We start from the raw sequence: 15,259 nt of genomic DNA on the forward strand, positions 1-15,259 counted from the left end.
TTAGCAAGCGTTGAATGAGGAGTTGGAGTTGAAGCTATAATATTTAGTTGGTTTAGTGTTAAATATTATGTTAATGGCCAAGATTGGCGAAGGATCCCTTTAAATAAGAAAATGCATTATATTAGCCACTGCTAACCATCATCATATTTACTTAATTATCTTTTCTGGTATCTGGGTCACAAATTCCACTTAAAAAAAAGACAACTTAGATCATAAATAAATTGTATCCAAGCCCATTTTAATATAATGCTTATATACATTCCCCTACAGTCTCTAAGCTAAAACTGCCACATAAAACTTATCATTTCTCGCAATCTTGGCGACAAACATTTGTCTCATGCCTCCGAAAATTATTGATTGAGCCGCGTTTGATTTGCTTAGCCATGTCAAACTATTTGCCAACACCGAAATTCCGCGCACAGTTCTCCAGATCGTGAAAATAACAAACTGAAATCGGTCGCAAAAATGTCAGGCAACAAATTGCGTGGCCCGAAAACTACGCAAGTTGGCTTGCTATAGGTTTTGGTCTTGTTGGTGTTGGTGTTGTCGTGGTAATTATAACGACGCCCCGTTTGATTGCCACAGATATGGTAATAATATTTTTCGGCCAAGTTGTGCGGACCCGAAACGATCGTAATTATGTCGGCAAATCAATAAATAAAAAGCTTAGATCATTAGAGCCAATGCAAAAGTGTCGCTTTCAATTGCAGCGCCGTCATCAGCGAGAGGCAGACAAACAGTCAGCGAAACTAAGAAACTAAGTCACCGAACGCCTTCTCAGGCCGAAAAACAAATGCCGCACCTAGCTACAGATTTTTGAAGGGGGGAACTCGGGGATCATTGTTGTGGCACATGCGTGGTATGGTACTGCAGCACTGCTCCGCTGCCAACTGGCATCCAGCTCCCCCGGCACCACCAGCACCACTAGCACCACCAATACCACCAACACCACCCACCGGTGGCACAGCTGCAACGCCATCGTTCGTTCGTTCCAGTCGTCGTCGATCGGGCTGCAGTCGTCGGCGAGCGACGCGTATATAAATACTTTTGGTCATCGTTGCAGACATCAGTTCAGCTAACGATTTCGTGCTCTTAACGGTCCTCACTCACTCGAGCTCACTCCTTACAGCCTCCTCTGCAGGATTCAGCGTCCAGTCGTCCTTCGTCCTTGTTTTTAGCTACGTGTTCGCGCCGTGTGTCCGTTTGCCGTTCGTGCTCGATAATTAAAATGAAGGTGTGTGCTCCAACCCCCTGCCCCCCAATCAACTAAAAACCCCCACCCCAGTGATTCCACCGATCCTGATGCTCACTTCTCCATACCCTCTAGTACTTCGTTGCCATCGCTCTGCTGTTCGCCGCCGCTCAGGCCGTTCCCATCGAGCTGGGTCACTACGCCCCTGCGCTGGTGCATCATGCGCCAGTCCTGTCGCACGCCGTCCATGCCGTCCACGCCGAGCCGGTGGCCTATCCCAAGTACTCCTTCAACTACGGCATTAAGGATCCCCACACCGGCGACATCAAGTCGCAGGCCGAGGAGCGCGACGGTGATGTGGTGAAGGGTGAGTTTTCAATGGGCTAATAACCACAAATGATAGGTATAATCTATCCTGAAAGTCTAAATATCCTGAACTTCTCTATAAATCGAAAGACTTAGGCAACGAACTGAAATATATTGACATTGGCACTCAGCGGATTTGCAGAAGGGAACTTTAAACATTATTTTTCTGCTAACAAACGAAAGACTTAGGCAACGAACTTAAATTAAAACCCCCATATGAAGAGAACGTAATCTTTAACATTTAAGGTCAAAATTCTATAAAAAAATAAGAAGTTGAAGAGACTTGACATGCTCAGTTGAAACATAATTAAGACATTTAAATGCGAAAACAAATAATGTTTTATTGAGATAGCTCACCAGTTGTAGCTATGACCTAGACTTTACTGTGCTGACCCATTTCACTTCATCCATTTTCAGGCCAGTACTCCCTGGTTGAGCCCGATGGTTCGGTGCGCACCGTTGACTACACCGCCGACGACCACAATGGCTTCAATGCCGTCGTCCACAAGACCGCCCCCACCAAGATCATCGCCCATGCACCCGTGCTGCATGCCGCCCCCGTGCTGGCCCACGCCCCCCTCCTGCATCACTACTAAGTAGCGGGAGCCTGACTTAGTCACCAAGGTGCTCTCCCTCTCGCTCTCATCCATTCACACCAGAATCTTCATAGGAACAACAACAAACAGAAAAACAAACAAAAAACCACAAAAAAAAAAAACAAACAAACAAACAACGAAAATGAAAATCTTTTGTAAGTAAGCGTAGCGTAGAGTTTAGTAGACACGGACCGCCTTAGGGGGCGTGTCCCGGCACCCGGCTGATCCTGGCATGGCACAAGGACGAAGGATATAAACCGAACCGAAAACAAACAGAAATTCATAACGACTTGGCATTCGGAATGACTTGAACGCGGATGATGAACGCGCTAAGGATAACAACCGGTATTGGAGTGACAAGTTTTTCACACGATATATGTTATTTGTTTGTATTTGTACGTACGTACGATTAACCAGAACCGATTTCGCTGGAAATCTTTTGCACACAATGCCCCAAGAAAATTGTACTCCAAGGATATGGCAAAGGCTTCTCTTAGGACTTCTCCTCACTCTGTACATAGAACTTTATTTATACGCTTAGTTCTTTCAGTTTCCCAAGCTAAACTTTTGTAATATATTTATGACTATCTCTCTTCTGTGCTATGCATTTTCCTATTCTACAACATCTTCTTTAGAAGCCTTTGCGATGACTGTCAAACTGTGGCCAGCTTCCTTAAACTGCCACGCCCCATTGAGAGCCACGGTGGGCGTGCTAAATTGTGTGCCATTGCGGGATTGCTGACAATTTGACAGGATCTCTTGCAGAACAGGTCCTTGGAGAGCAAAAGATTGCCGGTAATGGGCCGGTCATTGTGCATTAGTAGCTAGTACTCTAGAAATCCCCGCTGTTATCCTTGTGACCTCATTCCGCCTCTTTCTTCCACTCTCACCCGTCTCACTCACTCAACGACTCACTATCTCTTTCTCTCTCTCTTTATATCTCTCACTCACTCACTCTCAGTCTGACTCCTTTGTATCTAGTTTCATTTTTGCATTTAGTATTTTTCACATTTATTGTGTATTTATAAAGAATTATGCAGCTTAATTATAAACAAACAAAGAAAAACATACGAAAAAAGCAACAAAAAAACAAACATTGTACTCAATTAGGAGGATAAACAAAAGAAGAAAAACAAACTCTCACATGTCTCTCACGTCTCAAAAGTTCATTTGAGTCTTACAATTATGTACTATATATTCCCCATAAACATTTGTATGCAAAAACAGCAACAACAACAGCAGCAAACAGCAAACGAAATGCGAAAACGTTATTATGGAAATAGAAAGAAAAAAACTACAAAAAAAATAAATAAAAAATCATATTTAAAAAATAATGATTATCTCGTTCTTTTTGGTTGGTTTTTGAAGCCACAGCGAAGGTCGTGAGGATTAGCATGCTGGAAAAATAATAATTATAATAATTAGCAGAGCAAAAATAGGAAAATAACTTAGCATTCCGGTGAAGTATTCCAAATGGGGATTCGCACCCACTCTATGTGGGCCTCTCCATTTCGCTTTGGGTTCTCGGTTCTTCAGTCTGTCTTCGCCATCGAAAGTACACGCAACTCGCCGGTCAAAAATAATAAATTAATAATAATAGCACCGAAATAAATGTGATAGATCGATCTAGAGGCGAACAGCATTAAAATTCAGCATGGGACATTCGTCAAATTTGTTTTGGTTCTTTGTAAGTGATTTGAAATTGTTACTTCAGTGCTCAGGAATTTTGAGTGGTGTATAAAATAGCTATACTCAAATTGTTAAAGGTTCTGGAAGTGAAAGTCAATAAAAATGTGATTTTTCAGATTCCTCCAAAATGTGTACCTCAAAGTTCTTAGAAATTTTAAAGCTTACTTGGAATTAAAATAAAAAGAATTTTTATGCATTATTTCGTAAAATCAAAATGTATTTCTTATATAAAAGGGTAGAACAGTTTTTAATCTTCGGATGGCAATAAATACCGATACATTTAAAATCAAAGTGCAAAAATTAAAAGCGACAAAGAAACAAAATCAAATTTATTAATGATTTTCGTTTTGCAAACAAGATTTACGCCTTAATATATGCTGAGCATTTTATTGCATTTGTAGGTTTTCGTGTTAATCACAAAAGTATACGCCGCGTTGTCCAATCCATTGCCATCGAAAGTCGAAGTATACAATCAGCCTGAAGATACACCTGGAAAAGAAAGAGCCAAAGTGAGGAACTATTTCGTCCGCGAGCCCTACGGTAGGCAACATTATACTTATTTATTATTAATTATACATTATTTCTTATACTACATTTTATTTATAGGGCCCAACACATATTCCTTTGATCCGCAGACGCAGAACTCTCAGTTCCGAGAAGAAAAACGATTTGTGAATGGCAGCATTCAAGGTAGCTACGGGTATGCAAGGCCAGATGGACGCATTGAAGTCACCAAATATATGGCGGATGAGGATGGAGGTTACTCGGCCCAGATTCAGATTTTTAAGGCAGGCGATGAGAAAGTCAAATCAGTTTGGCCCACCGAAAGACCTGATATACTGGTGGAGAGAAGCAAATCGGATGCGCCTACAAATGTCACCTGGGATCCAAAGAGCCATCTCAACGTGACCGTCTCCCACGTGGCGGATCATGTTGCCCAGCAGCTGAAGGAGCAACATGGAATCGACCTAAACCACATCGATGTGAGCAAGGATGTGCTTAAGCCAGCGGTGCTCGATGTCATCCAGGGCAAGGACCCAACTAAGGGTCGCCCTGTTCAGAATCTAATTCCCCAGCAGTTTCCCATAGTTCCCTTCCAACTGCCGGCGGCTCAAGAAACCACCAAGGCCACCACAGCGGAGCCCGAGAAAACTGAAAGTTCAAAATACCACAGGGCCCAAACCAACAATGCCGAAAAGGCTCCACAAGTCGAGGAGCCGGAGGCCAGATTACCGCCGCCCGGGCCACTGGTCAATAGCAGTCCAAGCGATGCAGATTGGCAACGGCGAACCATTGAGGCAAATCGCCGTGAATTCCTGGCCAATTTACCAAACCTAAGTGAGGCCAGGCCAGAGTAAATGTTTGAAAATGTTTCACCAGGCCAAACTAAATGCTTAATAGTTTTTTTTACAAGAAATGCTAAAGAGGGGTTGGTAACCAAAGTACACAGAAAAATATAAGTTAAATATATAACTTAAAAAAAAAGAAGAAATATATATATATATAAAGTTCTATCGAATATTATTATGATTAGTTTATAGTACATGATTAATGGTACGTATAATATTTATACGTTTCAATTAACTTATATTTTGTGCTATAAAATCACTAAGCTATTTTTTCTCCGTGCACATGAGCAATATTAGTTAAGACAAGAGCATTTCCTGAGCTAGTTATTAGGTAAGCTTCTTTCACTTTTCATTCACCGCCTCTTTTGCCGATACCTTGGCCATAAAAAAGTGATCACAATTTGGCCATAATGGCAAAATGGGAGCCACAAAAGAATTCCATACACTGAACAGCATAATTGTGGCGGCTACAAGAGGTGCCGAGTGGTGCCAATGTATGTGGCAAAGTTTTTTGGAAAATATTTTCCGGGTGCCAAAGTAGAGCAGCCAGATTGGCGGCGTCTTGATCCCAATCGAAAGCGCTTGCCGCCTTTGAAGTTTCATTTTTATTGCCTCTGTGGGTTAATTTGTGTCGCCCACAACGGGTCGGATTGGGTTTGGTCCGCTCGCCAGGTGGATGGGTATTCCAGCCATTCAGGAAGACATCGGTTCGGATCACGTTGCAGTCAAGTGTAAATGTTTTGCCATTTAATTGCTCCAAATTTCCAAATGCGTTTCCATGCGCGCAAATGCCGAGCGGAGCTCGAAACTCGAAAAAAACGGAAGGAAATGCGAATTGCATTTTGATTTCTGTTATCGTTTTCGCTTTCCACGTCACTTCGCTATCTCTTCCATCCAATGCATATTTATGCTGATTTATTATTCCATTATTGCGGCAGCTTTAATTTGTGGCACGCACACTCTTCGCCGATTGCGAAATTTCGTTGCCAAAAGCACTCAAAAGCACTTTACACGGTATTTGTTAGTTTTAAGCAATTTACATTTGCACAGTCTGGATTTTTATTCACTGTGTGCATTTATTGCCCACGAATTTGTATCTGGCACATTCACTTTTATGCTTGACTGAAATGGCTAAGAAATAAAATCACATTCGAATGGGGAAAGGCCACAGATAGTTTGAAATGTGTATGGAAATTGTGTTCTTAGAAATTATACAAATTACTATACCACAAGTCATTGCTCGGTATTTTCATATTAATTAATTATACCAACTGAGGAAACTTTTCTGCTAATTAAATGGCCGCCACTTTCAGCCCATTCCATTCCAATGCATTGGGTTCGGTTTCTTTCTTTTCGGCATACATATTCGGTCATTAACTAATTGCTGAGGCAATCGACTTGCACCACCATCGCTGCCACCCCATTGAGTGGCTCTGTGAAAGTGTTTATGATTTTCTCCCTCAATTTTTTTGGCTAGGGCGTGACGTATACGTAATGCAATGCGCTGGCATTACGTAGCCGCACAGTGGGCCCCGCGCACAAGTGGCACTTCGGCTGCGCACTTCAACTTAACATTGAGATCGCGGGCGTTGTCCCTGCAGCGGCCAGCTCATAAATAAACTAATAAAACGCAATATATTTGAGCGCGGAATGGAAATATGTATGTGCGGGCTGACAACTTGATTAGGGGATCTGAAGCCGGTTTCTTTGGTCCTGCCGTTTGGCCGTTCGAGCCCGAGGCGGTTGCATAAATTTAGCCATTTTATAATCTCGATATGGCACTCGAAACTGGAAAATTTCATAATATCCGGTTCGGGCGAGCTTGAAAAGTTGTTAATTTGTTGCATCTCCGCGCCGCTCGGCAGCAGGAAAAACAAAGCAGCGCCAAAAATGACAGCAATTAGCCGGCTACGGAATAAGGTAAAAGTATTTAACCTACTTTGCCGTTGCACTGCCCCCCACTTTTCCCTGGGAAATTCAGCGCTTTTCGCTGTAGGAAGTGGAGTGAGAGAAAGAGAGAGAGGGAGGGAGGGAGTGAGGGAGAAGGAGACACATTCAATTGGCGCCTAATTAATGAGACGCTCTTGCCAGTGACAGAAACCGAAAGTCCAAGGAAGTCTTCATGGGAAAACCACGCCACCAGATTTCCTCAACACACTCGATGTGTGAAAATGGCAGCGGCACTTGGCGGCGAATTTAAAATATTTAACAATTAAAGCGGTCTTGTGAATGCAAAGCGTAAATATTTTGATTAGTCAATGATACAATTAGAGCTGCAAGAAAATCAATTGGAAAATTGCTCGGCCGAGCTCGCCGACTTTTCCGCGTCTTGCTCCACACACGAGAGCTATCTGCGGTGGAAAAGTCTTGAAAAATGAAAATGAAAATGCAAACGAAAATGAGTGTCGCTCGACTGTCCCAGCTGCCATGTGATATGATTATGTGATTTGGCAATTTGCATTTAATTAATTTCTTCAGCTATTTATTATGTCAACGGCAGCAGCCGAGGCTTAATACCAAGCGCCAGAAGTCGAGGAGCTCGGAGCAGCCGAGCAGCAGATGGGGCGGGTGCAATTGCTGTTACCGCACCGAATTCAAGTGAATATTATTTGTTACCGTTGAAAGGCTTTTCAGATTATGCCTCCACTCGCCAGTTATATCACGGAATGCATAATCGAAGCTGACGGCGACGTCGACTGGATGCGATTGAATAATGAAGAATGCCAAATCGAAGCTGATATGGATTAAGTTAGGGATTCTAGGGGATAAAAAGGCATACTAACGACTAATATTTACAATATTATACTTTATTTCTTTTAATTATTAACAAAATCATTTATTACCTAATAAAATCTAGACATGATGTCAACGGAACAGGTGTAGATGGCTTCACTGCTTCCACTTTACGTTTATTACTCATACGCACCGTGTGCTGGCTGAAAACTAACGAACAGTGAAAAGCAGCGACGACTTGCTTTTCCATTTGCTTTTGCACTTTAAAGTTCAATGTGCGCTGGCAATTAGCCATATATTTCTCTGCCATTTTCCTTTTGACCACGCACATTTCTCCGCGAGATCGAGCCAACTAGTTGCCCAGTAAATTCGTGTTTCATGCGCATTGCCTGCGAGCAAACGAATATAAATTGCTGGTAATTGAATGCGTTGGGCTGCCACTGGGCTCCACTGGGCTCCTCGAATGTGATTTTCAATTACAGCAGCTGCCGTTGCTGGTTGCGTAAGCACGGGCCGCATAAAAGGATAACCATTAAAAGCCAAAATCCGATTCCAAAGCCAATTCCCACAGCAATTTTGGAAAGATGCACGCGTCGCTGGCTTGTTGAGTTGCAAGGCTTTAAGCCGGGACTCTAATAAATATGAAACAATGAGACAAAAGTCAAAGTTGGCTGCTGATTGCCAGCCATTGTTGTTGTTATATGTTTGCAAGCGATCGCTTAAGGTACGCTGAGCAAAACTAGTAATATCGATATCATTTGACTTAGGAAAGGAAAAATAAAGAGCATAATAATTAAATAAAATTTAATAAATACCTAATATAACATAAATAAACCTTATAACTGTGGATCCAAACCAACTAAAGCACTAGTATGCACTTCTATTCATTAAGATTAAGTTAATTAATACATTAATAAACAGAGCAATGTTGCTTGGTATTTTTTGCAGTGTGACAAACTTTTTGTCCGATTGCTTTGTTTTATTTTGTTTGGCCGATGTCGCAAATGTACACCAGAAATAGCTAGAGCTGCCGCTTTTGCTGTGGCGGCAGGAGCACTTCAACTGCTTTTGGCCAAGTTAATGCATGTACTAAATGTCTAACGGTAAATATGAGTTACTAGGTAATTGCTTGGCCTGCTTACCTGCAGCTGTTACATGCGCGCATGCGCATAACCAACAAAAGCAGCAACAACGCGTCTTGACTTTTCACTTTTGTGAGTGGGAATTGATTGAGTGGCCAAGTGCTCTGGGTAAAAGTAAGCCATTCCAGGCCAAAAAGAAAAATTACACAGCAAAGTGAATCTAAACTATAGCTAACCAAAAAATTAACACCTGCTGGTCAACAAAATGAAAATTTCGTGTGCAATTACAACGACAGCGAGGAAAAATAACAAATTTTGAGCCGATAAGTGGCAGCGAAATCAGGCGAAAAATGTTGCATATCACAAGACACAAATGGGTGAAATGGTCAACAAATTTGAAACCCATATCGTATACCCTTCAACTTATTATAAGCTTTAAATTATGCAAAATAAAGATTAATAGTCTCCTGTGAGATGTTTTGAATGTTTAGAAATTTAGATAATCTAATATTTCTATTGGCTTAAATGTACCATCTTTTCGCCATATTCGATATACTCTCTTTGGAAAGTTCACCAAATTGTAGCTCCAAATTGTATCAGCAATGCGTTCAATTTGCGACGCTTCGTCGAATTGCCAAATGCTGCGGCAGATACAGTGCGGTACGTGACTGTATGTGCATGGGGAATGCCGCAAAGGCGACTGCAGTCGTTTTGTCGAGTGTGGCATGTTGACTTGCGTTATTTTTTCCACCTGCCGCAACGCCAACGCTCTCCAGCTAAACATATAAACATATAGCAGCAGACGTAGACCCCAAATCGTGGCCATAATTAAGCATTTATTTTATTTGCCATATTTCTTGCGCTGCATCGGGATTTACTGCGGATTGGATTGGTAATCATCATGGAAAAAATGTTTGTTTTTATCCCCCGAGCTTTTCGGTTTGTCATGTCTCGCAATGTTGTCAAACGTTGTCGACCATAATATAGCAATTAAAATTGTGCTCGTACTTAAGAGTACATCAACCCGATGTCACTCGTTTCGTTTTGACCAGATTGAATCCATGGATCCATGGATCCATGGCTGATCTGCCAAAAAAGAGCTTGTGAATCGGGGCTATGCAAAGTGGTTGGCTGAAAAACTGCACGAAATTCACATACAAATCCAAGTAATTTCTTGAGTTATTGGCAAACAACTTGCCGATGAACTAGATTACACAGATGGATGAAATGAGTTGAACGAGTGCATGATGGGCAGGAATTTGAGGGTATGGAGTTAAATAGGAGAAAACCTGTTGAGTATTTTCCTTAAAGTTGTGGGAAAATAATGGAGATTTTATTGACACAAATTAATGGTTTTTATAACGAAAAGTGGGCATGAATTTTTCGTTTTGTTACTGAATATATTTAAGTGCATTGCAGTGCAGCTGAGAAACAAAACACCTGAATGCATTTGACAAAACGATTGTCTCAACCTTCGAGGTGAGAACCTTAGAGTCACTAAATTCCTCGCTTCGCTGCCTAATTAGCGCCAACCAATTGCAAATTGACGAAAGACCCAAAAAATAGCTAGCATGGGTTAATTTTCCTTTAACGCAATTGTGGCACTTTACTTTGAATTGAAGTACGTGGCAGACAAAGTATGTGGGCACCACACACACACACAAAAGAGCTGTAAACAAAACTTCTGTTTTATGTGAAACAATTAAATATTACAAAATTGGCTTTTATTGGTACAGCCTGCGGACCCAATTCAAATCTAAAGCTATTTACCAGTTACGAATTTACGAAAATCAGCGCATTAAAAGTGAACGATTAACCGGAGGCTAGCCGCAATAGAAGGTTGCCCCAAAAATGTTGCCCAGCAGCAGCCACGAAAATCATCAAGCCGAAATTTGGGTCAAACTGCGTTTAATGAGCCCACTTGCACGGCAACAATGCAGACCTGCAATGCAAATAGGCTGCCAAGCCGAGTTGGCCAAATCGAAAATACCAAAATATTAACAAACTTGGGCTCGGTGGGCTGGAGGGGGGTTTTGTTGCAATGTTGCAACTGCCGATCAGCCACATCGATGACGACTTATCAACGCCATCGCATGCGTCACTAATGGCACACAAAGAGTCCTGGACGACAAGCACTCATCGAAAATGTTGCATGTGTTAGCTAGAAATATAATAAACTATAAGTATATTTGAGTATATAAGTATATATTTATATAAATATATGAAAATGTAATATATGTCATAATGTTGTCTTTCATTTGAACCACTTTCTCTTGTTTCTATTCTCATGGTATCATTGTTGATTATCGATATTTTTCCCGAGTTGAGTCGACTTTTTATTCTAAGTGCATTGGGGCTGCAAACATCAAACCCCAAACAATGGCAAACAACAACCACAAGTGAACTGTTTTACATTCGGTTCAAGAGACGCTCCGCTCACCGAAGACTGCGAAGTCGCTGCTCCAACCACCGCTGCTTGAACCACCGATCCACGATCCACGAATCCCATCCAGCAATCCACCGAGCCACCGAACCACCGCTGCCAGCCGATTCACTTTCTTCCTAACCATATAAAAGCGGCGCATTTTGGTTGCAACCACATTATTCAGTGGTGAAAAGTCGTTGCGTGCAGTCAACCAGTGATCTCCAAACAAATCGCGAGCTAAAACTCAAACTAAAATGGCATTCAAGGTGAGCAGCAGCAGCCAAGGATAAAGGATAACGATTGTGAACAACAAACTATACAGCAAACATATCCTAAAGGATACAACAAAACGATCTGAGGATCGAGTGATATTTAAAAACACAAGTGATTTGGTGGTGAATCAAGTGGAAAATGTGTTCCAAATGGCCAGCAGTCGTTAAAAGGATACTCATATTAAAAATGTGATATTGATTTCAATTTGCAATGATTTTTAATGGCAACAAATTTTATTAAACATCGGAAATAGGAAATACGTACTATTTACTATCCTGAAGAAAAAATATAAATGTAGAGAATGACAGGCTAGGAGCTTAAAAAAAGACGCTTTCAGTAAAAATATTCGTCAGGACCACGAAATTTCAGTTTAAAAATCATCCCAGCAAAATTTCACTAAATCAATTTAGCTATTTTGTGCAAATTTAAAAACAAATTTAAAGCCAACCTCAAGAAAACCACAGTTCAAACAAAAGCACCTATTAAAGTTAATCGTTTTAGGATTCAGGAAAAAACTCACACTTTTGCTTTAGTTAAATAAAACTCCCGCTCAGTTAACCAACATATTTGCAGTCAGCCAGTAAACCACAAAGTAACCACTAAAAGTATATCCAAACAAAAGCGTCAGTCGACCACAGCAAACACTTGATTATGAATTCATTAAGACCAGCAAGAGGAAAAAGTCCGAAATTTGCTTGCAATGCAGCCATAACATGGATAGCAACTGTCTGTGGCCAGCAAGTCCTCCTAACTCACCCACCCACTCCGTGTGGCCACCGCTAATTGCAGCACTTGCAACTGCACACACTCCGCCAACGGAAACAATTAGTTGCTAATTATGCACCCACCTATCTGATCTTGCAGTATCTGATCTTCGCCTCGGCTCTATGCCTGAGCCTCGCCTATCCGCTGGAGCACCAGTACTACGAGGAGAGCTATGGGTATGAGCACCTGGCCCATCACGAACCGGAGCCTATCCACGAGTATGGCCACCATCAGATCGAACGCATCTCACTGGGCGAGGAGCACGGTCACCTCGAACACGCTGAGCCCCACTACGAGACCCACGAGTCCCACGGACATGATGAACATGTGGACTACTATGTGAGTATTGTCTTTGAATTCCAAATTATATTATAAACTATAATCAAAGAGATGATGATGATGAACTGTTGTTTCCTAACAGGCTCCTCCCAAATACGCCTTCAAGTACGGCGTGAATGACTTCCACACCGGAGACGTGAAGTCGCAGCACGAGACCCGCGATGGTGACACCGTCAAGGGACAGTACTCCCTGGTGGAGCCCGATGGTTCCATCCGCACCGTGGACTACACCGCCGACAAGCACAATGGATTCAACGCCGTGGTCCACAAGACCGCTCCAGTTCATCACCATGAGGAGCTGCACGAGCACCACTACTAAGATAGGACACACTGCGCACTAGAGTTAGCCAAATTGCTCATCAGCCGGAAGTGGGAGGAGGATTATGAGGACTAGGAGGAGGGACAAGCATATCCACATCGCTCGACCATGGAATCAGCTTCATATCTCGTAATTAGGACATCAGCACACACCCAGGCCAAGGATTACATCCTGTCCATGGCCATTTCATTAACATTTTGTATATTGTATTTTATTCTGTGATAGCGAATAACTTCTATGTGTATCTTCCGCTTTCAACTGATCCTTAGTCACTACCTGCTCAGACGAATTTACCGATCACTACTCGACTGTTTGCCTTAATCTTTAATCTGTAATCTATAACCTATAATCTGTAAACTGTAATGTATACTTATGTCTTCTCGTAAAACAGAGATCGAACGAACGAATTGTAAATTGTGTAATAAAGTGTGAATTATGTACTTTTTATAAAATCAAAACTCACCCGACCACTGGCCATAATTTTTTTCAGCCGGGGCCAATCATTGAACTTGCACTCCTCAAACAAATGGCCAAATGTCTCAACTGACCAACTGGTTTATGCGTTTCCAGACGTAAACGGCAATGGGCAAGATTTCCACAAATTACCAGACATCGTTAGACACATTTTCCGGCTCCCAAACGAGTTCTTCTGTTCATTGTGGTTTTTTGGGTTTGTTTTCATTGAAATTGCATAAGCTTTATTTGAAATGTTGACGGAAAATACTTCCTAAATGGTTAAAAGACCAGGAGTTTCTTAGAAAGTCGTAGTAATTGATATATAATTAAACAAAATTGCTAATATGGCTAGTTTAAATTTGGCGGGCCTTGTCGATACAGTTTACCAGCACTGTTTAAAATTATCGATAATAACTAGTAAACTTTCTTTACAATTGCCATCCCTAATTGATAAGAAAGGGCAGAGTACATGTAAATAAGAAATATATCAATGGTCAGCTAGCCAAAGGCAAGAATATAAACAAAATAATGGAGAAAAACAAATATGTACCACGTGTAAATCAGGTGAGCTAATAATGGTGAGCTATTTATGAATTAAAAGCATGAAAATGATACATGCCTACCTTTTAGATAGATGCCATCTATTTAAACAAGGACATTGCCCGCCTGATACGCGATAATCTGCTGGAGAACTTGCAAGCCATCTCAGTGAGTTTCCGAACACCACCAATATAATTGGCCAATATATAGTGTATATCTCTCACAGCCCGTTTTGTTCATCAAAATCCAACCGGAGCTCGACTTGCTTATTCAATCCGCCATTTGGTTTGGTTCCGTCGGCAAGCGGTGTTCCACTTTTGGCCAACAACTACTGGTTCTGGCTTACGATGCCGAAAAGCTGACCGTTTCCAGGCTGGTGCTCCATTTCATCCTGACCGTCTTGCCGGGCTACGTGAAGAGCTGGGAGGAGCGACGTTTAACAAGGCGCGTAGAATGGTTTAGCGAGGCGATTACGTGGGTGGAGAACAGTGCCCTGATACTGAACATCCTCAATTACTTTCGGTTCCTGAAGACAGGGCGAAAACCCACTTTGGTGGACTACCTATTGGGATTGGACTACATTAGTCTGCGGAACAATCAAAGGAGAGACATTGGCTACAAGTACCTAACGAGGGAGCTGCTTTGGGGAGGATTTATGGTACGTGTTCGTTAGTTCGTTTTATATTCATATATATTACAGTTTATATTATAGGAAATCCTTGGACTGGTGTTGCCCATCATCAATTTCCGTAAGCTACAAAGATTGCTAAAATCATGGACATTTGGTGGGGCGATTTCCGGACGACGGTTAGAGGATAGAGATGGTCCGGCTTTCCTGGCCCCGCAGATGACACTAAGCACCACCTGCACCTTCTGTGGGGAGCGACCCACATTGCCCCACCACATGGGCTGTGGTCATATCTATTGCTATTATTGCCTCAATGCAAATGTTTTAACGGATGCCAGTTTCTGCTGCCCCAAATGCGGTTCTGCGTGCCCTGAGTCGGGAATCCAAAGTGTCTGATAAATAGGAATATAGTGCATGTGATGGTTTTATACGTCTTTTATTAGTTTTAAGCGAAGAGTGGGCTGTAAGTAATAAATAAATCATTTTCATATTCCGCCAAATGTATAT

The 15,259-nt window shown here is 41.9% G+C and overlaps 4 protein-coding genes across 4 annotated transcripts; all 4 read left to right on the forward strand.

The window, feature by feature from the left end:
- Positions 1-1,054: 1,054 nt before the first annotated feature.
- Positions 1,055-3,488, forward strand: LOC6737259 (cuticle protein 8). The gene is made up of 3 exons (XM_016171093.3): positions 1,055-1,234; positions 1,328-1,559; positions 1,976-3,488. Exons 1-3 carry the CDS (start codon positions 1,229-1,231, stop codon positions 2,152-2,154), a joined length of 417 nt encoding a protein of 138 aa, XP_016030970.1. The 5' UTR covers positions 1,055-1,228; the 3' UTR covers positions 2,155-3,488.
- Positions 3,489-3,590: 102 nt separating this feature from the next.
- Positions 3,591-5,290, forward strand: LOC6737260. Its single transcript, XM_002084064.4, has 3 exons — positions 3,591-3,841; positions 4,245-4,383; positions 4,450-5,290. Exons 1-3 carry the CDS (start codon positions 3,809-3,811, stop codon positions 5,199-5,201), a joined length of 924 nt encoding a protein of 307 aa, XP_002084100.1. The 5' UTR covers positions 3,591-3,808; the 3' UTR covers positions 5,202-5,290.
- A 6,302-nt stretch (positions 5,291-11,592) lies between these two features.
- Positions 11,593-13,586, forward strand: LOC6737261 (adult-specific cuticular protein ACP-22). Its single transcript, XM_002084065.4, has 3 exons — positions 11,593-11,698; positions 12,570-12,809; positions 12,892-13,586. Exons 1-3 carry the CDS (start codon positions 11,687-11,689, stop codon positions 13,126-13,128), a joined length of 489 nt encoding a protein of 162 aa, XP_002084101.1. The 5' UTR covers positions 11,593-11,686; the 3' UTR covers positions 13,129-13,586.
- Positions 13,587-13,998: 412 nt separating this feature from the next.
- Positions 13,999-15,245, forward strand: LOC6737262 (peroxisome biogenesis factor 2). The gene is made up of 4 exons (XM_002084066.4): positions 13,999-14,148; positions 14,215-14,292; positions 14,351-14,782; positions 14,837-15,245. Exons 1-4 carry the CDS (start codon positions 14,113-14,115, stop codon positions 15,146-15,148), a joined length of 858 nt encoding a protein of 285 aa, XP_002084102.1. The 5' UTR covers positions 13,999-14,112; the 3' UTR covers positions 15,149-15,245.
- Positions 15,246-15,259: the final 14 nt, after the last annotated feature.

The sequence above is a fragment of the Drosophila simulans genome, chromosome 3L (genome assembly GCF_016746395.2).
Source record: "Drosophila simulans strain w501 chromosome 3L, Prin_Dsim_3.1, whole genome shotgun sequence".
Lineage (NCBI taxonomy): Eukaryota > Metazoa > Arthropoda > Insecta > Diptera > Drosophilidae > Drosophila > Drosophila simulans.